General features: G+C 34.2%; 1 protein-coding gene across 1 annotated transcript in view; it reads right to left on the reverse strand.

Moving 5' to 3' along the window:
* The window catches only part of ADGRL3 (adhesion G protein-coupled receptor L3), a 690,326-nt gene that overhangs the window by 396,455 nt on the left and 269,100 nt on the right, over positions 1–24,771 (reverse strand). Inside the window, exon 6 of the mRNA XM_042936279.1 lies at positions 17,824–18,037. Within this exon, the coding sequence (XP_042792213.1) occupies positions 17,824–18,037 (214 nt within the window). The remainder of the gene's footprint in view (positions 1–17,823; positions 18,038–24,771) is intronic.

Genomic DNA, 24,771 nt, shown 5'->3' on the forward strand with positions numbered 1-24,771 from the left:
GTCACAGAGAGAGGGAGACACAGAATCTGAAACAGGCTCCAGGCTCTGAGCTGTCAGCACAGAGCCCGACGCGGGGTTCAAACCCACGGACCGTGAGATCATGACCTGAGCCGAAGTTGGACGCTTAACCAACCGAGCCACCCAGGCGCCCCTATGGATTTGGATTTTAAAGAAGTAATTAAGATTAAATGATGTCAGAGGGGACAGCCCTAATCCAATAGAACAAGTGTCCTTATAAGAAGAGGAAGAGACCCCTGGGATGCACATGCACGGTGGTAAGGCCATGTGAGGATGCACAGAAGCCATCTGAAAGCCAAGGACAGAGGCCTCAGGAGAAAGCCAACCTCCCAACACTTGGATCTTGGACTTCTAACTTCCAGAACTACGAGAAAATAAATTTCTGTCGTTTAAGTTGCCCAGTCTGTGGAATTTTGTTATGCCAGCCCTAGCAAGTGATTAAAGTCATTATAAAATCTAATACTCTGAAAATAATGGTCAAGGCCATTATTTGCCTCTATATGCCTCATCTTTTACTACACTCTCATTTATACTTTAACTTCCAGTGTCACTGAACAGCATCTATGCAATTCCATACTTCTCCCCATGTCCATGCTAGCCCCTTAGCCTCCAATGTCCTTCTGATGCCTGTCTCCTATACACCCTAAGACTTAGCTCAGATTTCATCCTCTGTGTTTCCCAGTACACCTCAGGCTACCCTAGGACCCCTGATTTTAGTCCTTAAGTTATCCACATCACTCTCACTGCATCGGCCCCATTGAGTCGATGTAATTGTTTATGCAACCCTCCCCCCAACTCCCATTAAGCACCCTTATAGTGAGGAACTCTTTTCGTCATGTTAAAGTTCCTGGCATTTAGCATGATTCCTGACCCAGCAGCCTATGTGGAAGCATCTTTAGTAATAGCTTATCTCTATTGTTAATTTGAGTCAATTTGTGCTATCAAGCCTGGACTTGCTCAGCATCAGTTTTCAATACTCATTTCACATACATAAGCTCTTAATAAATGTCTATGCAACACAGAAACTCTGGATATTTGTCAGATGTTTGAAAAATGAAACTTGAACTTTTTAAAGCAAAGTGATTTTATTGACATAACAAAACAATAGCCTTTAGGTTTTTCTTACTTTCAGTTTGAAATCAAGGATCCTAAACTATTCATAATTTAACTGTATCTCCAGACTACAAGTAGCACTACATGTCCATCACAGTGTTAATACAGAATATGTAATTACTAAACAGAGTGCACATTCTTGCATTTATGATGACCTATTCAAGTGGAGTAGCTTGATGCTTCTAAGACGTAGCACCACATTACCTATTCAGTATTGTTGCAGATACTCAGTTGCTACTGTTATTTCTGAGTAAAGGTCAAGTTCTCTCTCACAAAACATAATAGTCTTCTTCACCCAATACATACACATAAAAGGTGAAAAAAGATTACTTTTTGAAGATCGAAATTCTGCAAAATGTACTTCCTTCTTTTCTTTTCTCTGTTTTATTTTTTCGTCCACTTTGGTGGATACTTTGTCCTTTATGTTTTACAACCAAAGCATGTTGCCATAACAGATCACAGTTAAGGCAAAAGAATAAGGAAAATCTAGACAAAAATCCTATTCAGGTGGTAGGAGGAACTGAAATGTCTTCAATAAACTACAGTCTTTTGACCCAATCTTCTGTGAACATCTGGTTACCCAAGTAACAGATAATCCAGGTAACTGCACTTTGGTTTGGTAGGTATCATTTTACCTTTATGATAAATGTAAACCCTGCAGGTTGTTTACTTCAGCCTGACATCAAAGTGATTTAAAATCCCTTAGAGGGGAAATGGCAAATGGTGAAGGATGACAAGCAGAAGACTGGCTCTTGTGGACACTAGTCCCAGGCCAGACACACACAGCAAACGGAAGCTGCCTCTCTGGTCCTGCCCTATATATAGCACTCTTTTCTATCCTCTCCTTAGTGTGAAGAAACCCACATGACCTTTCTCCCTTTCTGGCTTAGAACCTTGGCCAGATACCAAGGCTGACACCTTGGAGGTAGATACTCAGTAACATTCTTTTAGGACCAGAGCTTTGGATAGAAACATGTTTTTCTTTCCTCTAATATCTGACTCTCTACTTTCTTGTCTTTTCATGATGAAACAAGTTTAAAGGCTTCCAAAAAATGGAATAATTGGGGCATCTGGGTGGCTCAACCGGTTAAGCACCCAACTCTTGGTATCAGGTCAGGCCATGATCTCACAGTTAGTAAGTTTGAGACCCGCATCAGGCTCTGTGTTGATGGCATAGAGCCTGCTTGAGATTCTCTCTCTCCCTCTTTCTCTCTGTCTCTCCCCTGTGCTCTTTCTCTCAAACTAAATAAACTTAAAAAAATGGAATTAACTTTTAATTTCCATTTTAGTGCATGGTAGTTTGTTCCTATAATGAAAATGTTCTATTTTTTTGTAGATTAATAGACCTCATGTGTTTATAATATTAACTTACAATTTTTTAATTCATAGTTAAATAGTAAATAATTTTAATGTGATAATTACTGTTAATAGCAATATATGTATATATGTGTGTGTATATAGGTGTATGTATATATTATATATATATACATATACTTTTTCTGTTAGAAATGAATCATACCATGTGCTGTGGGATATCTAACAATGGTTCATTTACTAGGTGTAAACAAAAGATGTTAGGACTCTGTAAAACTGCAGCAATTACTTCTATAGTAGAACATATGGAATTGTTTCATCGAGTTTCAAAGTGCAATTTGAACTAGAGGAAGGGGAAGAAAGGATCATTTGAGATTTTACATTGTTTTAAGACTTTTTTGTGCTGTCACATAATATGCAATTTCAACAGCTGAAAAAATTCAGAATAGAATTCATGGTTATTTCATTCCGATGAGCAAACTATGATGATATTTCTCTTTTTAACTTTTTGGACACTTTATTTCAGAGGGAAAATACCATTGATTAAAACATTAAGTAATTTTAAAAGCTGTGTTGTTATAAAGTCTGGTCCATGATCCCACACCCAGTTTCTTTCATTAGCTTGACCTCCACAACCTGAAGTGGAGGTTCAACACAGCAGGTTGCAACACAGCAGGTGCAACACAGACACGTGTCCAGGTCTCAGCTCAGAAGCACTGGCTCATGTTCAGGGGAGAGTACCAGCCCAAAGCTTCCATGTTAGTCTCCACAGACCAGTGATGGAAAGAGAGGGAAAATTTGCAAAAGACTGAGATTCCACCTTGTAACAAAACTAAACTTGAAATTTAAATTTAATTAGTACCAAACATTTCTTCTTTCCTGCAGAATCTCTGTCAGATGGTGGAGCATCCAACACTCTAATTGCTGCAAGACTAAAACTAAGGCACTGGTTTTCTTTCTTTCAATGCTGAAATACTACCGTGGGGAAAATGTTTGCCTTCTTTTATTAGTTTGGTTTGGTTTTTGTGGGGGGAACTGGTACTGAAGAGACCTCAAACACTCTGAGGGTCTGAGGCTTCCATTGGCATTGTTATTTGTAGTAAAAGGTAAACCATTTTGTGATATTCTGTTTAAAACACTGACTTGCCTTTGGAGTACGGGATGGAGAATTTTCATGATCTCTCCAGCATCTATTTATCTAATTTTCTGTCAAGAACATACAGATTTCCTTTTGGTAACCATTCTTCCTTTATTTTTAGGAATGTGCTTTGCCTGGGATTAGAATCATGCTTAGCCATGGTGCCATTAAACTGAATGCCAGAAGGAAAAAGGGCGGGGGGGGGGGGCGGTAACTAAGAGGAAAGGGAGTAAGTTTGGGTTTTCAAAGAGCTTCTGTTTCTTGTTAATTTTTTCTTTCTGAAAAGATTCTGAATGCTGAGAGATGGGTACACTATTCCCAGATCCATGAGCTTATGTAAAAGAGCCTACTTAAATAATTTTTTCTCTAGTCTTATGGAGGAGGGTCTTCGCAAGGAGAATTCTGATCCTATTTAGGCTTTGTGGCTTGTTAGCCTACACATTGTCCAGCTATACTAGAAAATGTGTGGTAATATATATTTTGAGAGAACCCTAAAGTTTTCTAAACTCCTAGACTGGGTTGTCCAAGAAGCATCTCCTTGCAAGAGTACTTCTTATCATTTTTACTAGTAGCACACTTTGTATTCAAACCCTTGTAACACTTAATAGTTTCTGTTCCACAATTTGACCTGCTGGGTTTTAAATGCAGTTGGCTTCCCACTGTGCCTGTTATTTCATTAAAAGGAATATGTTGGAGTGGTGACAATGCCTATAATCTCTCCTAAAATTCTCTGTTAATTACTAATGTAAACAGTATGTGGGTAACTGTTCCTTATGTGGTCTATCAAGATGTTTTCAACAACACTGGCAGAATGGCATGATACTGGTGAGACAAAATTCACAAGGATAAGACCTCCTTTTCTCTAAAAACCTATGAAGGTTATTGTTTGGGACCTATCTTTAAGAAAACAGAGAAAATTTATAAAACTTGATTATTCAATCTCGAACTTAAAGGAATGATCTGTGGAGACACTTCCAAGCCACATTCTTACCAATCTAGTGACATTTTCACAGCTCAAAACACAGCCTCTTGCTGCTGTGTAGATGAACTCCTAAGTGTAAGGCAAACACTCTGGAGAGACGCTAATAGCCCTGGTTATGTGTGTAATCTACAGGATGATGCCTAGCATTGTTATTTCTACTAAAGGGTGAACCCTGTTGCGATGTTTCAAATACAATACCAAATTATCTTTGGATGAGGGAATGGAGAGTTTTGATTATCTCCCCAACAACCATTTCTCTCATTTTCTGCCAAGAACATAACAGATGTACCTTGGATGAGCATTCTTTCCTCATTTTTAGGCATGTGTTTTGCCTGAGACTGGAATCATTCATAGGTCCAAAGACAATTTTAAAGTAAGACGGTGATGACATTCTTACTTAGGACTATGAAGCCGAAGAAGTAGGGTGGAAAAGACAGACTGCACATACGAGAGACATGAGACCTGAGGTCCCAGGAGTTAAAGAAATGAGAGCGCCCCAATAAAAACTTGTTTGACTTTCAAAGGTAAACTTAATGTGCTTCATGGATTTTCCCAGAATCAGAACTTTTTACCCATAAGTCATAAAATAAAAGAATTAAAAATAAGTAGAGCAAGAAAAATATTTACGCATGTAAATACATCATGACACCTATCTTTATAATATAAAACTGATGTATTGTTGAAGTCATACTGGGGAGATTTTTTCTGAGACAGGAATTCTTTAAACACTTCTCTTTCGACCTACACAGGAAAACAAGCATCAAAATCCAGAATGGCACCTCTTATTCAACAATAGAGAATAATGGAAAACCACGTATCTCCAGGAATAGTAAATAAAAACCACATTAGCACAGTGCTGCTACACATGTGGAAAAACATAGATTTTACTATCTTCATTATGAGTCTTCCAGGTAAGTAGTTTACTTCTAAACTGTTCAGTGAGACAACATGTAGTAAGACGCAGGGCTTGGGTTTCAAACCAAAGTCTACTGCAAAGATTTTAAAGTGTATGCACCAAACAGATAAGATGAGGCATAAATATCTGAAGAATAGGGGGTATTTACTAAACATCCTCACAAAACCAGAACAATTTTGGAGCTCCAAAAGACGTTGTTTTTCTTAAATAGCGTCTAGACAATTGTTGAATATTCCCTTTCCAATGTGTTTCCTGTTATAATTAGAAAAACATATTTTTAAATTGTAAAGTCTAATGATTTCAGCTAAGTTTTCTATATTGCCAACGAATAAGAATATTTTATAATATCAAATACCAATTATTCTGCTTTCCAAAGAAACTAGTTCTGAAAACATATTTATATAATTAAAATAAAAGCACAGGGTCACATTTAACCTTGGATCACTTTGCCTGTGTGAGCATCAATACTGTCAATAGTAAAATAATTGTGTACGCTCTTCCTAACAAAAATATAAATATTTTCAAACATAAGAATAAAATAAATGGATCAGAAACATATTCCTTTACTTCTTAATAAATGAGAGAAAAAGTAAACATGATATCTTAAACCATGAGATAATAATTTAACTATTTGATTCCAGGGTAAATATATGGTATTTTTCTTGAAATTCATCCGCATCTTAGCAATACACATGATAAATACCCTATACATTTATATCTCAGAAGTTGTGTCGTGTGTGTGTGTGTGTGTGTGTGTGTGTGTGTGTACGTGCGCGTGCGTGTGCGCATGCGCGCATTGGCACAAGCATGTCGGCAGGCTCGGCCTACTACTTTCAGAGTTGCCCCTTTTAAGGATACACTGAGCTCATGCCATCCCCATCAAAACAACATTTTCTTCAATTATTTTCTGCAAGAAATTGTGACACAACAGAGTAAAAGAATCTAGGAGATAAGATTTTATGCTGCAGCTTCGTTTTATCATTTTCTGCTGACATGCTTTCGTAATACAATTACAGCGATCCCATATGCATCCAACCACATCGCAGGAAGGATTACCTTTTCCTTTGTGTGCACTAACGTGTAACACTTTTGATATGTGTTTGCACCTCACAACGTTCACTGAGACACATTTTTGGTTAGTTTGCAGAAGGAGGCTCATATCTCATTCCAATATCCATGTGAGCTTGTCCTGCTCTTATTAATTTATTCCTTTCCACTTCCATGACTTTCATTGAAATATTATACCACACATAATGTTTGTTGTTATAGTTGCAGATTTTTTTTTTTTTTTTTATGTCACAGCAGGGAAATGCTATTGGAGGAAATAATTAAATGTAAAGTCATTTGAAGGACTCTACATTTTCTTTAGAAATGAAGTTGGAAAGTAATTCAGAAGCCTATCTCCTCAGGCAAGGATGATATACTTGAATTCCTTGGAAAGGTGAAAGGCCTTTTATTAGGACAAATTTTGCAGAGACTAATTTGTGAAAAAAGAGTACATTTTTCTGACCCTAATTTCTAAAATACCTACAGAGAAATAATTCCCACATTCTAGAAGGTTGTAAGTGATGAAACTGGTCATAGGTATTTTTATACCATAATGAAAAGAAAAATATTTGTGGTCTGGGTAGAGAAATATAATAGAGTTTAGTATATAAGTTAAAAATTCATAGATATAAACATATATCAGAAGTACACAGGTAACATGCCTGAAGGATGTGTTGCCTACGGCCAGGCTTTGGTGGGTTTCACAAGTATAATTCTAAAAAGAAAATAAAAATTCCTATTATTATGAAACAAGTCAATGCTACCAAAATAGGAAATAATATTAGAATATTATGTTTGATAAGATGCTCATATTGATAGAGGCCTGTCATGAATCTTTTACAAAGCATTAATATACTATATTTGATAAGTAAATTCAAATCTTCAGAAGTAGATTAATTAAATGTAAAATATCCAGACTTGTTTAGATGATCAGTGGTAAAGGTTGGGAACCTCAAAGTGTATCTGAATAAATTAACAATATCAATAATTTTAACTGAAAAGGTTCTCCTCATTTCAATTATCTACTCACCTTCAAACCCATAGCCATCTAGTTTCCTCCTTGTGTAACACCCATTGCTTCTTGCCTTTTTTATTACTTCTGAAGTATGTTTTCCTCTTTTTATTGCAATCTTCCTGTAGACTTCTATTCATTTTGAAACATTTACTTCCTCAATACACAAATAAGTCTAAGAAATAGCTCCAAATGTTTATTTTCATAAGGTTGATGGTACTAACAGTTATGGGTAATAGCATTTTGGAAAGACTTCAAGTCTTTTCATGCCAAAACACACATACATATATTTATCTATTGAAATTACTCCATACACATGAAAAACATATTTTGCTTTTGCCATTTGGTAAACTTAATCACAAATAAATATATTTCTGATACACATGTGATAAGGTAAATATCTAGTTTTATGGAAACCATCAATTAATGCAATTTTTCACATTAACAAATATTAGGGATTTAGTTATTATGCAACAACTTGGGAAATAACATTTCTCTCAGAGTTAAAGTACTCTCACATCAGCACATAACAGGAAGATTCACAATGTATTACCAAGAATGATTTACTAACTATATTTTTTGTAGTTTTTTTCACATTTAGCTGTATTTGATAATATTCTTAATAGTAAAGAAACTATGAATCAACTAAAGCTTATGGCCAGTAGAATATTCGTGGAGGCAAATTTAGCAATATTTTTAGCATAACTGAATTTTTAGAGGATATGAAAAATAAAACAAAAATATTAAACAGGCATAAACTGATTATATAACAAAACAAACTAACTATAGTGTAGTAAAAATAAAGATCCGATTTCATCTTTATGACTTATTAGCAAAAGCTTTGTAAACATTTATGCCATCTAAAATCTCATTATACAAAACATTGGAAATTTTAAAGCATTCTGTTCCTTATATTCAAGTTTAATTAAGAAAGGCTGGCATGATACATTTTCTCATTTGCAAGTATTTCAAAGTACTCATGTAATGTATTTAGTTTTCTAACTCATGAGCCTGCCCTCTTCCATAGCTTATATATGAAGTGACATTCATTTTCCTTTATTTTCATGAACCATACAAATTTCTATTTAATACCCATTATAAACAATATGTACATTTTTACTGAAGTATTGCTATAGATAATTGTGTCACCATGAAATCCAAAATGTTAAAAACAAAATCTTATCTCACAGATTTTTTTTAACTGAACATGTTCATTACAAGTACTTAAGTGTTTTTGCCTGAAAATTTATCCTAAGGCAGAAAATAAATAAATGCCACATGATTTAATAAGTTCCATGCCATGTTTTCATTATTTGGATGTGTAAAAGATAACCAACCTCTAATAGCATATGTGTGTGTGGGGGATGAACATGCACGTGTGCGTGCGCACACACACACACACACAAACACGCACACACATGTATATTTTCTTTTCAGTTCTAGCGACTGGTTCACAACTGTTTTTTCATTTAGTCTATTTTATTAAAAATAGTACACATTTTATTTATTTAACTTTTTTATGTTTATTTATTTTGAGAGAGAGTGGTATGAGTGGGAGGGGGCAGGGGGGGGAGAGAGGTGGGGGAGAAATCTCAAGCAGTCTCCACACTCAGCAAGAGCCCAACTCAGTACTTGATTTCACAAACCATGAGATCATGACCCTAAGCCAACATCAAAAAATGGATACTTAACCCACTGAGCCACCAAGGCACCCAAAAATAGTGCACATTTTAGACAAAGCACAGAAGGTGATGGATTGCAATATTTATCCTGAATTTTGGAGCTGGATTGCCTAGGTTAAAAAAGAAAGCTTTATAGGAAACTATGTACCTTTTGGATGTTAATTAAACTCTCTATGCCTTAGTTCTTCCATCAGTGAAGAAGACAACAGTATCCATTTCACAGGAGTGAGGGAAGAACTAAATTGGTCAATTCACAGACAGTGCTTAGAACATTGTCTAGCTTATAGGAACTTCTCAAAACATCTCGCTTTATATTTTTATAGCTAGAAATATTTAGCATTGGTAATACAATCAGCTCTGTTCTATCAATGCTTGTTTTTCCAAGAAGCACTACATTACCTAAAACACTTTATAAGCACAATTGATTCAAATAAAAAAGAGGTTTAGAGTCTGGAGGATTTCAGATTCACAATTATTAAATTATTTCTACCCAAGACTTTAATAAAAAATGTGTGTACAGCTGTAATTGGATATTAATAAAACCAGAGTCAACCAATTCCAAAGTTTGATTGAATGTTTGCATGAGAGAAAATGAGTTTCTTTTCTTATCATCATGATCATGATCAGGAGCACAGTTCTTAACTTTTTTTGATACTTTATCATTTTATCACCCTTGCGACAATAAACAAAGCCTCAAATCTCTCAAGCAAGACAGTACATTGGCTTAAAATAAATTCGTCATCAAGAAAATTTCTATGTGCTTTAACTACCTCACTGGTACAATAGGAATGATAATAATGGTTATCTCTTAGTGTTACGGGGAAATATTAATGAACTAATGAAAGGTAAATTCTTTACCAGAGTTCATGGCAAATACAAAGCACACAATAAAAGTAAATAAGTATCATTATCACCAGTAACAAGTGAATGTATTTCCTATTTATACAAGCACATCATACCCTGAATATTAAAACTACAGCTAAAGGTAAAATTCCTGAATAATCAGCAGGCAAGGAAAGGATATTTTCCTAAAAATCTAACCCAATGGCTATATCGATCAATTTTGTAAGGTTGGCTTCTTATTAAAACTTTACTCTTCTTTAACCAACAGATTAATTGAATTTATAAATTGTGGATGGATTTGAAACTTTCACTGGCTTCTTCTGATGTACTGAGAAATGAAAAGAATTTTTCTGATAACAAAAATTATTTTTAGAATCTTCGAAGAAGAAAAAAAACAGTAAAAAAAAAAAAAATCATGGGCTACATACCCAAAGAGAGCAGCCATGCTTACGCCATTGTATAGTAAATAATTTTAGGTGACTTTTTAAACTCCATGTTCCTCAGTCTCTTCATCAGGAAAATGAAACCTAGAAGGTAGTCAAAATACTTGGAGACTCACTCCCTCAGTAGCCTCAGCAATCTTTAAAATTACTAATGACAGAGCAACTGAAGTATCATACTGAATGGCTGCTAAATATCACTAACACTTAGTTTTCTCCAGAGTCCTGCGGTATCCAATAAATCAGTGACAGAATTTATGTTCATAATCTGCTTCGTTCTTTTCCTTATAAACTTAAGCTATACTAAAGATAATTACTAGAGTGTTTATACCCTATATACTCTCCTTTTCAGAAACTTATCCTTTTTTCCATGGTGATACCTTCTAAATATTTTCCACAAGATGTCAAGTTCTTCAGACTGACCACAAAGTGTAAAAATAACTAAAGAGCTGGAGGCGGGGAAACAATTAAGGTGCTCATTCAGTATATATATTTAAAAAATATTATACTTTATAAATCAAATATACAACAGAAATATAGTCAATAATATTGTAATGACTTTGGTAGCAGATGGTTCATCCACTTATCGTGGTGAGCATTTCATAATGTATAGGATGATTGAATAATGATGTGGTACACCTGGGAACTAACATAATATTATATGTCAACTATACTTCAATATAAATAATAATTAGCTCATGAGGGGTGCCTGGGTGGCTTAGTAGGTTAAGTATCTGGCTCTTGACTTCTGCTCAGGTCACGATCTGACGGTTTGTGAGTTTGAGCCCTGTGTCAGGCTCTGTGCTGACAGTGCGGATCCTGTTTGGGATTCTCTCTCTCCCTCTCTCTCTCTCTGTCCTTGCTACACTCGCTCTCACTCTCTTTCTCTCTCTCTCTCTCATAAATAAAGATTTAAAAAATAATAATTAGTTCATGAAAAAAACTCTAGATGATTTTAAAACAAATACATTGAGTATTATGCAATGTAAACATAATGAAGACAAAATATAACTAATTTTCAGCCATAAGTGGAAGTGAAAAAAATATTTGCTAAGTATCAATTCTCCTACCCTTTGTCACTCTTTAAATCATAGAATTATTAAGATTCTAAAAGACTATTGGTTTATATGAGTTATATTATTATGTGCCATATTAGCAATTAAAACTGAGAAATTTTTTAAAGTACATTATTGCTACTGTCTTTATCCCTGCTAAGATGGGATCAGTTTCACCTACCACTGCTTTGGCATGATGTCTAATACAATAAAAAAGGCAAATAATAAGTCAGTATTGTTATGAAAATAGTTTTGGCCCTCCAGAAATCCCTGCAAAGAGCTCAGGAATTCCAAATTTCCATGAACCACACTTTGGGAATGACTGCACAAAGGGTTAACATTCCCCATGGCCAGTAACAGACAGACAACATAACTCCCTTTAGCTTTTATCTTAACCAATCCTGAGATATTTTCATCATTTACTAAACTCTTAAATTTCAAACACAATTCATTCAAATTTCATAACATAATTTCATTCAAAATTAAATGTGAATAGCAAGAAGTACTAGAAAGCATTTTAGTAGGACATTCCCAAAATATATTCTCAGAATTGAAATAGGCTGAAATATTAAAAAGGAGGTAAATGGCTTCCAGAAAGGAATTTCCCAACTTCTCCATATTCTCTACGTTTGGGAATTGATAATTACCTTTCTTCCTTCCTTCATTTACTTTTTTTTCTTTACTAAACATGCACACAAAAAGTAATCCTTAAGGCAATGAGTTACATATTATAGTTTCTATACTCAACAGTTCTTTTTACTGCATAGAATGTGCATTCAATGGAAAAGTACCTGATATGAGGGATTATTTTTGATCTGTTATAATTCAGAAGAAAAATGCAAGATATAATGTAATAATTTGGTGAAAGGAGCAAAGGAGAATACTCAATTGAAAAACTCATGTATGTATACACAGTTATTGCAGAACATTTACTCAGTTACATACACATAAAAACTGCCACTGACATTTCTTCTTTGACTGCTATTTAAAGAGTTCTTAACTTCACCAGGATAGAATACAACAAAAGCCAAGATCTTTTTGTAAGCTGTAAAATCCCCTGCAGTGGTACTGATATAAACTGAAATATAACTTTTTCAGAAAGGTGAGAAACAGCTTTCTCCCTCTCCCTTCTTCCCTTCCTCACTCCTTCCCTGACTTTTTTTTTTTTCATGTTCCTGATGTGAATATGACATGTGAAAATGTAATCTTGCTAAAATGCTGGTAGAAGATGAAAAGTAAAACCTAGATCACTCATTGAAATAGAAAAAAAAAATCATCCTACTTTATATATTTAACATTTCTACTTGGTAGAAAACTCTAGAGGGTATTTGTTAAATGGCTAGATTATGATCTTTGATTCCAAGAGAATGCAGAATACAAGCAACATATTTATATCCATGCCTCCAAAAATAACTGCTATTTCTTTGATTTGTCCCCACTGAAATGCCCACTAAGTCTCACTTGATTTCAAATATTCACTTTTTAGATTGAAACATAATGCATTAAGAATAGACATATATAGAGGCACCAGGATGGCTCAGCTGCTTAAGCGTCTGATTTTGACTCAGGTCATGATCTCACTGTTGGTGAGTTCAAGCCCCACGTCAGGCTCTGTGCTGACAGCCTGGAGCCTGTTTCAGGTCTGTGTCCCCCTCTCTCTGCCCCTCCCTTGCTCACACTCTGTCTCTCTCTTTCTCTCTCTTTCAAAAATAAGTAAACATTAATTTTTTTTTAAGAATACACACACACACACACACACACACACACACACACACAAAAGAACAGACATACAGACAGAATATACCTTAGTCATTGCATGGGGTAGGAGGGAGATGGGGATTATCACATGGGCATCAGACTCTCAATGTGGTGATGGAAATATTCTAAAACTGATTTATGATGATATCGAATCACTTGGTAAAGTGGTAAATTTACTTTAAAAATCATACTCTTGAAATGAGGGAATTATACAATGTGTAAAAATGCTTCAGTAAAGTTATATATAAAAATGAATGCAAGGAATGAGAGAAGCTAGACATCAAAAATCATATACTATATGAATTCATTTACTTAAATTATAAAATGGGCAAAACTGACTTAAGTAGCAGCAAAACACAGGGATGTGGAGTATGGCTGGTGCAGAGCAGAAAGGGCCACATTGGAGGTGCTATTAATGTTCTGTGTCTTCAGCTGGTTGTTGTTTAGATGAGCTGGGTTTGTGAAAATTCATTAAGTTGTATATATTTATGATCTGTGCACTTTCCCATATGTATATTATACCTCAATAAATATACACTATGTACACATATATACCTGTTTGCAAATGCCTTTTCAATTTGAAAAGTGTAAGCAATTCTGCATAAAGTAAGACTGTATACCACATACTCAAAATATGTGTCCAAAGAGTTGGGATGAGCATATCATACAATATTCAAACTTCCCACATTTAGATGGAATTTATGTCCAACTATAAAGAGTAACTCCAATAGGACTTTGTATTGACAAGGGGATAGATAGCATCAAGTTAGTTTATCATCATATTATTAAGATTTCCTTTTTGTTTTTAAAGTTTATGTATTTATTTCTGAGAGAGAGACACAGCATGAGCAGGGGAGGGTCAGAGAGAGGGAGACACAGAATCTGAAGTAGGCTCCAGGCTCTGAGCTGTCAGCACAGAGCCCGACGTGGGGCTCAAACTCACAGACCGTGAGATCACGACCTGAGCCGAAGTCGGACACTTAACCGACTGAGCCACCCACACCAATAAGCTTTTGAAGCCAAGGCAGAACAGGATGGATGAAGTGTTATTGAAGGGAATCTGTTTCCTCATGTTCTTTTTTGGTGCCCAGGCACTCATATTTTATATATCTACTATCACTTTGGTCTCTTCTGGTTCCACCAATGCTGCCATCCTTCAAGATCAGCTTAACATTCTCTCTTCAATGAACATTCCTTAATATTATCTAGCTGAAAGAGCTTTCCTTTTTTTGAACTCCTCAATAAATGTAAATGAGATAAAAATAAAATATTGAGCAAACAATCTAGCTGTTTACTTTTATCTGCCAAAGAGCTATAGTTTTGTGGGCAGGGACCATGCCCAGCTTATTTATCCACCAAACTCCAAAGCTGTCATGGTGAACTTCATGTTGTGTATTTTCAAGTGTTAGTGGAGTTAAAAATGGAAATACATCTATTAATAACTGAAGATAGCATGAAACCTCAGCTGAATTCAAAATGTAAAATTTCTGCAGTTATCAGTTGCCAACAGTCATTTTCACATTTAGATTCTAAAGCTGTATATACCATTTTTTTAAAACTCACTGAAGTGTGTAAATGTAACACAAAAAGAAACAAAAATCATTCAGAAATAAGAAAGCTTCCAAGTGGCATCACACAATTGGAGAGCAGATTTCCTTATTCATTTACATAGCATTAAACATAAAAAGTTAGTTTTAGGTAAAACCAACAGAAAGTCTGCCCTCTAGAAGCCTACAATTTACTTTAGACAAGGCAATTGTCTAGGATGTGATAATATGGGTTTATTAATGTTTAGATGCAATAAAGAAGGATGTAGATAATAGCAAGTGAGATTAGAAGTTCCAAGAAGGATAAAGAAATGTGCTCTGACAGTTTAAGAGGTCTTCTAAGTAGGATAATGAAAGAAGAGGTAAAAGCTCAGAACTTTCAGAGAGGATGAGGCAAAATGGTATAAGAAGAATCTGGCTCTCCTGGAGCAGATATCAGACTGCATAGTTTTCCTGGGGAAAAACATGGAAATCAAAATAACTAACAGTTATTGTTATAGATACATACATAAAAGTAACAATTTTGTGTATGTATTTGTTCAATGTGTATTCAAACATCTACATGAATAATATTTCATGCCCGTCCTTGCCTGTGACATCCAGCTAATTCATGAGGCTGAAGTAAGTTACAAAACCTTTTTAACAAGGTTATGCAAGGATACACAAAAACCTTTCACATTTTGTAATAATAATCCTCCAATCTAGAGACATGCTTAAAAAAGTTTAGACGCCAATATAATGCCTTTCTAGAAATTTAAATGAGAGAAAACAATAATTATCTAAGATATTTTTTAGAAAAAGTTTCCTCATAATTTTAGTTTCAAATGCATTATTTAAACTGTACATATCATTATGAATATGATACATCCATATCGTAATTAGAAATTATTAGCATTATTTAACATGCTGTCACTGGCATGACAGTGAAAGCTCATTAATTATAAAGCAGCTTAAACAGACATGGCCATCTCATCTCTCGGGAACTTGCAAGATGGAACCTAATTTCATCTATCCAAGAGTCAAAAGCATTTATTTTGGCCAAGTGTAAATGTAGTACATTTAATAGTCAAGATACAACCAAGGAACTTGCCTCCACACAAAATTAACCACAGTTATTTCAGCTGACAATTCTCACTTTGAGAAACCACCAGGGGGGCTTCCACAAATGACTCACTCAGGGTGCTTAAAGCCATTTCACTCTGCAGATTTGTCACTTTCCAGACACATCCCATCTAATTCAGCCGCTTGAGAGGATCCATTGTAACTATTTTTTTGCAATAATTATAAGATTAAGGGCTTATTTTGGGAGCCATTAATAATATCAATAAAAGGATTAAAACATTTTCAATGAAAATCATAAAGAGATCAAAGAGCTAGTGAAGTTAATGCTTCTGCTACATTGAAATCAAAAGCTAATAACCACTGAAAAGCAGAATTTCCTCCTCAACCCACACTTCAAATGGATTCAAAGAATCCATTTTTGTATGTTGTTCTGACACAAACAAATAAAATAACAATTTAGTCACAGTGCCCATTCATTCTACTCATGGAAAACCAGGCAGGACAGACCTGTTACCACCTTGCGCACGATGATAATTCAACTTTTTTAAGCAGATCATCAGAAAATTTAATTATAGTTGGAGGCATGTCAAATGTATAACAAGAAGAGATCCACAATGAGAGAGAAACACATGAAGAACCAAATGAAACCAAATGAACTTATATCAAGAGGAATCCCTAATTTAAAAATTTTATTTCTCATTAATACTCACCTTATCATGACTTAGGTTTTAGAAACAAACAAAAGCCATCAGATTTGCTCAGAGAGACCATTATCCTTCAAGTGTAATACAGATGCTTTGTTCAAAAACCTGGCATATTGTAATTTCAATTAATAACCTATATAACAGTAATTTATAGAAAATAAGACAGTGATTCTACCAATTTATTAATCACACACATAGATATCAGAATTTTAAGCATCGAGAAGACAAAAGGTTAAAGTTATTGATTTTGTTTTTATGTACTTAAATTTGTTTATTTTTACATATGTTATGATTTCCCCTATATTTTAAGAACACTTGAAATAATAGAAGTGTCTAAATAGAAAAATTATGAAAAAAATTCACTAGATAGGTCATTTGATTAATTATTTAAAAATTACTTTGTGAGCATATAGTCAGAAAGTATGAATGCTTATAGTAAATTAATGACTTCACTAATTTCTGAGAAATCATAGTAATAGTGAACAACTATTTGTAAGATATGTAATATTTAGCCAATTTATCAAGAAATTTTAGTATAATTTAAACCTTTTACAGTATGGATTCCTATTGAACAGTCTCTGCAGAATTGAAGACCTTCTTTTCCTTTTCCAGTGATATCGTATGATACCTTAACTTACCTTATTTGAATATGGTAATATTTTGATTAGTTTAAGTGAATTACGTAAACTAAATAATAAAGAAATAATTTTTCATTGTTTTCAAGGCCAAAAAAATCATGAATCAATAGTCTTTTGCTACATTTTGATTAATGGCTATAAAAATTGCTTATTAATTTTTATTCTTTTTCCTACACTGAAAGGAAATATTTATTAGCATTAAAATAATTTTTCTGTAGCTTCTAAAGAAAATTACATAAAAGTCTGTTTTTGAAAACTGTGAAAAATAAATTTAGTTTCTCATCTAATCAGCCCAGTTCCAAAGCACTCAGAGTAGACCAGGCAACGTAATAACTAATCTAATAAATTTTAATAACGTCCAAATGCCATTTGCAATTTCTAATACTAGCATTTCAGTAATATGGGGAACTAATTTGATATGGAAAAAGTAGTTCAAATGATTCTAAAACACACATACTATTTGTGTTCTTACTTAAGGTCAATAGGTCACACAGATGCAGTCTGAGAGCTTACATTAAATGTGTCCAAGAAAAAGATTATTAGAAGTATCATACCTTTGGGACATAATCTTATAGGCATCTGGCAGATAGCATCGTATATTCTCCATCTGAGCAGGGTCAGAGTCACAAATTTTGTCATCAGTCCTCCCATAGTTGGCACTTTCTATCATGATGACATCTGTTCCTGGACAGCGGAGCTCAATGGGGTAGCTCTCACAGGAGAGCTCTCTGCGGACCACAGCCATCGGAATTGGGGCACGGCTGAAAGCTACAGGAAGGAGGAAGAAGAAATGTAAGTCGTCTTTATTATGCACAAAGGAGAAGTACACGTGTTTGCCTATCCAGTGTTTGAGATAAAGTAACACCAAAAAACACAAACCGGGCGCAATTAACAATTTTAACTAAAATAGAGTATTTCTCACTTCAATAACTTTACAGGATTTTTAAAAATCTAAGAATAACAGATATTTCTTAAAAATACTATCTAATACAGTTTTCGTATACATGGGGAAAAAAACCCTCTGGATTTTCTAAAATTTTGGCTGTTATATGAAATAAAGACTATAAAGAAATATTACCCCCCTCTCCCCCACTAAAAATATTATCCAGTTTGTAGAGAAAGATTCTCAGGTAAATCTCAGGGGTATCATGCATGTGTTTTTTTTTATCTTATAGAAAGTATTACCCCAAAATTGCATTTTTGTTGAGTCATATCGTCTTAAGTATTCTATTTCGACTTTAAAACAGTTTTCATTTTTCAGTAATAATTAACATAATCAGTGCACTTTATGATTTAATTGTAGGGATAATAAGTGTTCTACAAGAAAATAGAGATTTGTATGGAGAAAAAATAAATTTTCCTTCAGCTCCCTCCACACACTTTCCCCAGCCCCCACCACCGTCAAGAGATAACCAGTTAGAACTGTGATGACTCTCTTACTGAATTTTCTACAGAAAAAACAAATAGACATTGTATGGTTCCTCCTACTCCTTTTTACATTTTATTCAGGTATAGCACACTACACATGTTGTCTGATACCTTTATCTATTTATTAATTTAATGGATATCTCTTTTCATCTGTGTATTGTAGCCCTCAGTTTTAATGGCTGCATTATATATATCTATAAACATTATACAATTGATCTTATATTGATGGGCATTTGGGAATGTCCGAGTGTTTTAGTCATAATACTGCAAAAAAGCATAAACATATCTGTATACCTTAGCTATAGTATTTTAGAAAAAAATATAGTTATCCCAATATATTTTATGGTATATTTTATACCATAAATGAAATTGGTGGATCAAGTGGGAAATACATTTCAAGTTTGGCAAATGTCAACAACTAGATATCCAAAAAACTTAATAAATATGTACAGCTCTACCAGGATCACTTTTCATTTCAAAATTACATATTACCAATTCCCTTAAATTTTGCCAATGCGGTAGACAAAGAATGATACAGTGTCCTTTTTAAATTTTTTCAGTATTCTATTTGTACAATGAAACATATTTTCATATGTTTATCAACCCTTCATATTCCTTTTATTTATGAATTGTTTGCTTATATTTATACATGGTTTGCTATTGTAAAAGTTCTTTTTATAGCAAGAAAATTTTAAAAATATCCTTCATATTGGTGGCAAATATGTTCTTTTAGTTTGTTGTTTGATTTTAGATGTTTGCTGAACATATATATTTCATCTTTATACAGGGAGTTTCCCATCTTTTCATGTCAAGTTTAAGTTTCCCACTCCCAGATTGTGAACATAATTAGTATATTATTGGAAGAAAGTCAAATGTTTAATTGTAATAACTCAGGTTTTCTTTTAAAAGCATAGAATTGAAATTCTCAATTGTTTACCAACTAATAAGTTGATTTCTACATAAAAGAATTAATTATGGAGATAAATGGGAAGTATAAATATGCATTAATATTTTATTAATTCACTAATGTGTACATATATAAAAATATGTATTTAAATAAATATATGCAACTTTTCTTGTGGCTCTCTTACTAAGCACGAAATGTGAAAGGAAAGGAAGGGAGGAGAGGAACAAGGAAGTGAAAATAGAGTAGAGGTGGGTAAGAGAGAAATTTTATTCTATAAATATTTTCACTTGAAACTTAGAGGAAATACTTGGTTTGTGAAACCATAACTATTATTTCAAAATTGAGAATGACATTAGTTTTTACCTCATTTCTATAATGTTTTGGAAAAGCTATAACTTTACCATACACCCCATGCATAACTTGTGAGCAGGTCACTTAAAGTTCTCAAGAAGCACACACAGGTAATTCCATTCTGGTTGTCATTCAACATCTCCTTTGTGTCCTCTCTCTCTCTCTCTCTCTCACACACACACACACACACACACACACACACACAAGAATCTAGCACATCCACAGCATTCATGGGAGAGTTAACATAATTAGAGGTTGGTTGTAACATTATTTTTAACATTTGGTCTTGAGCCAAAATTTTGACAGGGTATTCCCACAATAGAGAGACAATGCATTTCTATTGTTTCTAAAATAAAATATCCTTGTTTATCTATCACTCTGAAATTAGATGGCTGTTAAAACATGAAGTCCTTTTTAATAGTGAGATTCTATTTTTAAGGATAAAGATATTTTCATTACTGTACTTAGTATTTTAAGTAATGGAATCATTGAATGATAAAAATATTCCAATTTGGCAATCCAGTTTCCTGATTTGGTCAATTTAAATGGAATCATAGAGGTTGTTTTTGTTTCTTTGGTGTTTTTATTTTTTGTTTTTAATAAAACGTTTTGAAATCAGAATTTCCAGTAATTTTTTTAGCATTTGCTAAAAGGCAATTTGTTTCTTAACTTCAGTATAACTATTTAAAAAATACCATTGAAACTGCTTCCAAACATTGAATTGATCTGGCTATATTTTAACTTAAACAATTAAGTTAAATTAAGTTTAAAAAAAAAACAAGCTAATTTAACAAGGAAACAAAACAAATAAGCAAATCATACAGTCAAAGCATCTGTTTGACTAAGTGGACAATTTGGTTAATTAAATTCATCAATTTTTGTCAAAACATGTGTATGTAGACATAGCTTTATTCTGGTTCTCAACTGTCAAAAATATGATTTAGAACCAGACACTAGACAGTTGCAAAGTCAACTAAAATGTGGAGGCCAAGATTTTCCATGTATCTCTTTTGACCCTGTAAGAATTATGCAAAAGTTATATATATATATATATATATATATATATATATATATATATATATGGCAATTTTTACAGAGAGCCAGAGTTGATTTGTGGATGCTTTCTTCCATTTAACATATAATTGCATTTGTATCAGTAACCTAGTGATAAACTGCACTCCTAAATGATGGATGCTTTGTTTAAAGGAATGTATTACTGGAAACTATAACATTATCTAATTAGCTATTTAAATTACTTTTAATTATGTTGCTAAATGCTTTAATCAGCAACGAAAGTCCAATGGGGGAAAATATGCTTTAAGTTAAAAGTTGTGTTGTTTCTTGTTTTTTAACTATTCAGTTACTGTGCTAACAAGAGACAGATTTTCCCTAAAGATTAAGACATGGAAAATGTCAACAATTCAAATGCAGGAGAGTCCGTGAAATCATCTATTACATACCGTATCAGAGTAATGTTACATTGGGCATTGTGAAGTGGCTGTGGAAAAATAATGTGAGGCAAAGAAGGCATATTCTAGAACTCCTTCTCACTTTTATTCCATTTGTTAATCTGTTATAACAAAAAATAGAGTATTATAATTTGATGTGTAATAGGTATTAGCTGAATAAACTGGAAAAATTTCAGATGTAAAATCTGATAACCGGGTACTATGTAGTATATACTATGGAACTACCCACTGACCATGGAACTAAGGAGTCATGGATGAAATCAATCTCCTCTAAGATGGCCAGAAACTCAGCAACTGCCCGCGTTCCATGGCAAACACACACCTAATGAAAAGTGCTCCTGACCAGGGATTAAATAACAAGAGAAGAAACCCCCTCTTCTTGCTCACTTGTTTGCAGCACAAACTACTTTCATGTTTTGCTTTTCTGAGGCCTCAACCACTCTGTTGTTGAAACCTCTTCTTTCTCTCTTTGGCCTCTCTCTTCTACTGTTAAGCCCTCTTGGTGACGTTTGACTCAAAATGCCCTAAGTCCTTGGTGAACTGTGGATGGTAATAACAAAGACACCGGTCTAGGGACAGGAGGTGGAGGTGAAGGCAGAGAGTAAAAGCTGGTGGCCAAATACTAGTCAAATGATTCTTTATGGATCCCAACCAAGTATGGGGCTCAGAGTCCTGCTAGGAGAACCTTAGGGTTTTAGAGGGGAGCTTTCGAAGAAGGGGATGTTACTTGAGACATAGGATTTTAGGGCACAGGATATCTGTCAATAAGAATAAGGCTAAACACAGACACAGAGGCAAGCAGCCAGTTAGGTGAGTGAGAGCATAACCCGGTGTAATTAATTATATTTTAAACGTGGTGAATTTAAGAAGTCAGAATAACATTAAAAAATTTTCAACTATTAATTGGGTTCAGAAGAAGAATACAGGCTAAAACCATGGTAAGGACATGAAGTGGTGTACTGGGTAGCTATAGAGAAGAAGGGAATGGCTGCAGAAGTTGGAATATCCATAGCCACTAAGGAGGAGAAAAGTCCCACAGAGAGAGGCTCTGTGGATCTATTCAAGGAAGAATCTGATTAAACAGACTAAGCTGCCTACCACTTACCACTGCTTTGAGGATAAGGAAACTTACTTATAGGACAGATGAATCTGTGTGTGTGTGTGTGTGTGTGTGTGTGTGTGTGTGTGTGTTTGCATGCACATGCGTGCACAAGCACGTGTGCATTTCCCCAGGTCAAGTCTTCAATGCCCTATTTAAAGCTGGTTGGATTTTCCATGAATTATTCCACATACTTAAGAACCCATTCAAAAAAATAAAGCCTGTAGACTAATCTGCATTTAGCAGAGACTGAAATCTTCAGCCTGCTCTATATGTTTGTTATGAATATAAAAATATTAGCAAAACAGCTTATGTTTGTGTTTATCTTCCATTCCTTTACCTTTGTGCTTTGTTTAACCCAAATCCTGTGTATTGAAATAGAATTAAATCTACCAAATAATTTTTTTTAAGAATGGATAAGAGAATGCAAAATAGAAGGCTATTTTGTGGCAGTAAGGACAAGATGATTGCTTTCAATGAATAATGACAGGGAACATATTTGATCTATATTTAGGAACAAAAAGAAAACTGCATGATTTGGTGATTGGCTGAACAAGAAGAATAAAAGGGAGGGTAACAAAAATAACTACCATGCTTCTGGCATAAGCAAATGGCTAGATTATCGTGTCATGAACAGAATCTGGTAGGAAGTTGAATACAGGTTAATGACTCAGAAAGGAGATCTTTATAAATTTGAAAATTGTAAGGTGGTATCTGAAATCAGAGCAGTAGATAAAATAACCTAGGGAGGGAAATACAGATTTTCTTAAAGAGGTCCACATGGCAGTTTTCAAATATGTTTACAATTCTTTGACAGTTCTCCATTTTTATTCCCTTTTCATTTGAAAGGACACTACTTAGGCACTCACTTCTAATGGACATAATGTGGTAGAAATGAGTGTGTGATTTCCAAAAGTAGTTCATTAACAAGATACTGCAGCCTGAGGCTCTCTCTTGATCACTCATTTTGTGCAAAGCCAGTCACCACATCTTGAGAACACTGGACCAGCCCAATGGTGAGGTCAATGGAGAGGACAGCCAAGCAAGGCAGGTTGGTCCTCCAAATACCAGAAATCCTGTTTTTGAGGAAATACAACTCTATGAGAGACACTGAGCCAGAATCAACTAAGTAAACTACTCCCATATTCCTAACCTAAAAAACCAGAGCAGATGCTAAATGCTTATTGTTTCAAGCCACTGAAGAAATGTTTAAAAGGTGGACCCTGAAACCAGTAGATAGATATTGAAGAATTATCAATAAAAGAAAAATATGATGAATGACCCACACAGACAGTCTAATATTACCATCCTTTTGCTCAAATGATCACTTAGACCACCAGATTAAATATATATACATATATAATTTTATTTATAATTTAATTTATATGAAAAAATATACAAATAAATGTGTATACACACACATACGGTTTTCAGCACTTAAAAATGATGATTACTAGGTGCTAAGAATATTTTTCCCCCGTATGTCAATAATCATGGGGTGGGGGGAGCTCTTTTGAAAACTTTAAAAAGGAAAGAGATCGGTTTCTTATAAGAAAAAAAGTAAAACTATTTGTAAATCACGGTTAATGATTTTAAAGGTGTTTCTTAATTATGGAGAGGGACACAACTATCTGAAAGTGGGTTAGTTTCTACTTATCACCAATGACTTAAAAAAAAAAAAGTCATTACTTACACGCTGCCCCAAAGCAAATACGTCCAATTTTAAGTTTCAAGAGAACCTATGACATAATTTTCTTAAGTATGTGTATTTTCTCTGTACCATTTTACATGCCAGCACACTTATGCAAGTTTTAAAAAATGTGCTCTGAAAGTCAAGTCTGAAATATTTGGCAGCAAAAAATAACATTTGAAACCCAATGAAATATCAACCTATCATGTACTTTCTTTAAAAGTACATCTGCTGTTGGCAAGGATGTGGAGAAAGGGGAACTCTCGTACACTGTTGGTGGGAATGCAAACTGGTACAGCCACTCTGGAAAACAGTATAGAGGTGTCTCAAAAAGTTAAACATAGAACGACCTATGACCCAATTGTAGTATTAGGTATTTACCCAAAGAATACAAAAATACTGATTCGCAGCCGGGGGGCGGGGGGGGGGGGGGTGGACAGAATGTTGATAGCAGCATAATTAACAATAGCCAAATTATGGAAAGAGCCCAAATGTCCATTGACTGATCAATGGATAAAGAAGATACTATATATATATATATATATATGTATATATATA

This window comes from Panthera leo, chromosome B1 (assembly GCF_018350215.1).
Source record: "Panthera leo isolate Ple1 chromosome B1, P.leo_Ple1_pat1.1, whole genome shotgun sequence".
Lineage (NCBI taxonomy): Eukaryota > Metazoa > Chordata > Mammalia > Carnivora > Felidae > Panthera > Panthera leo.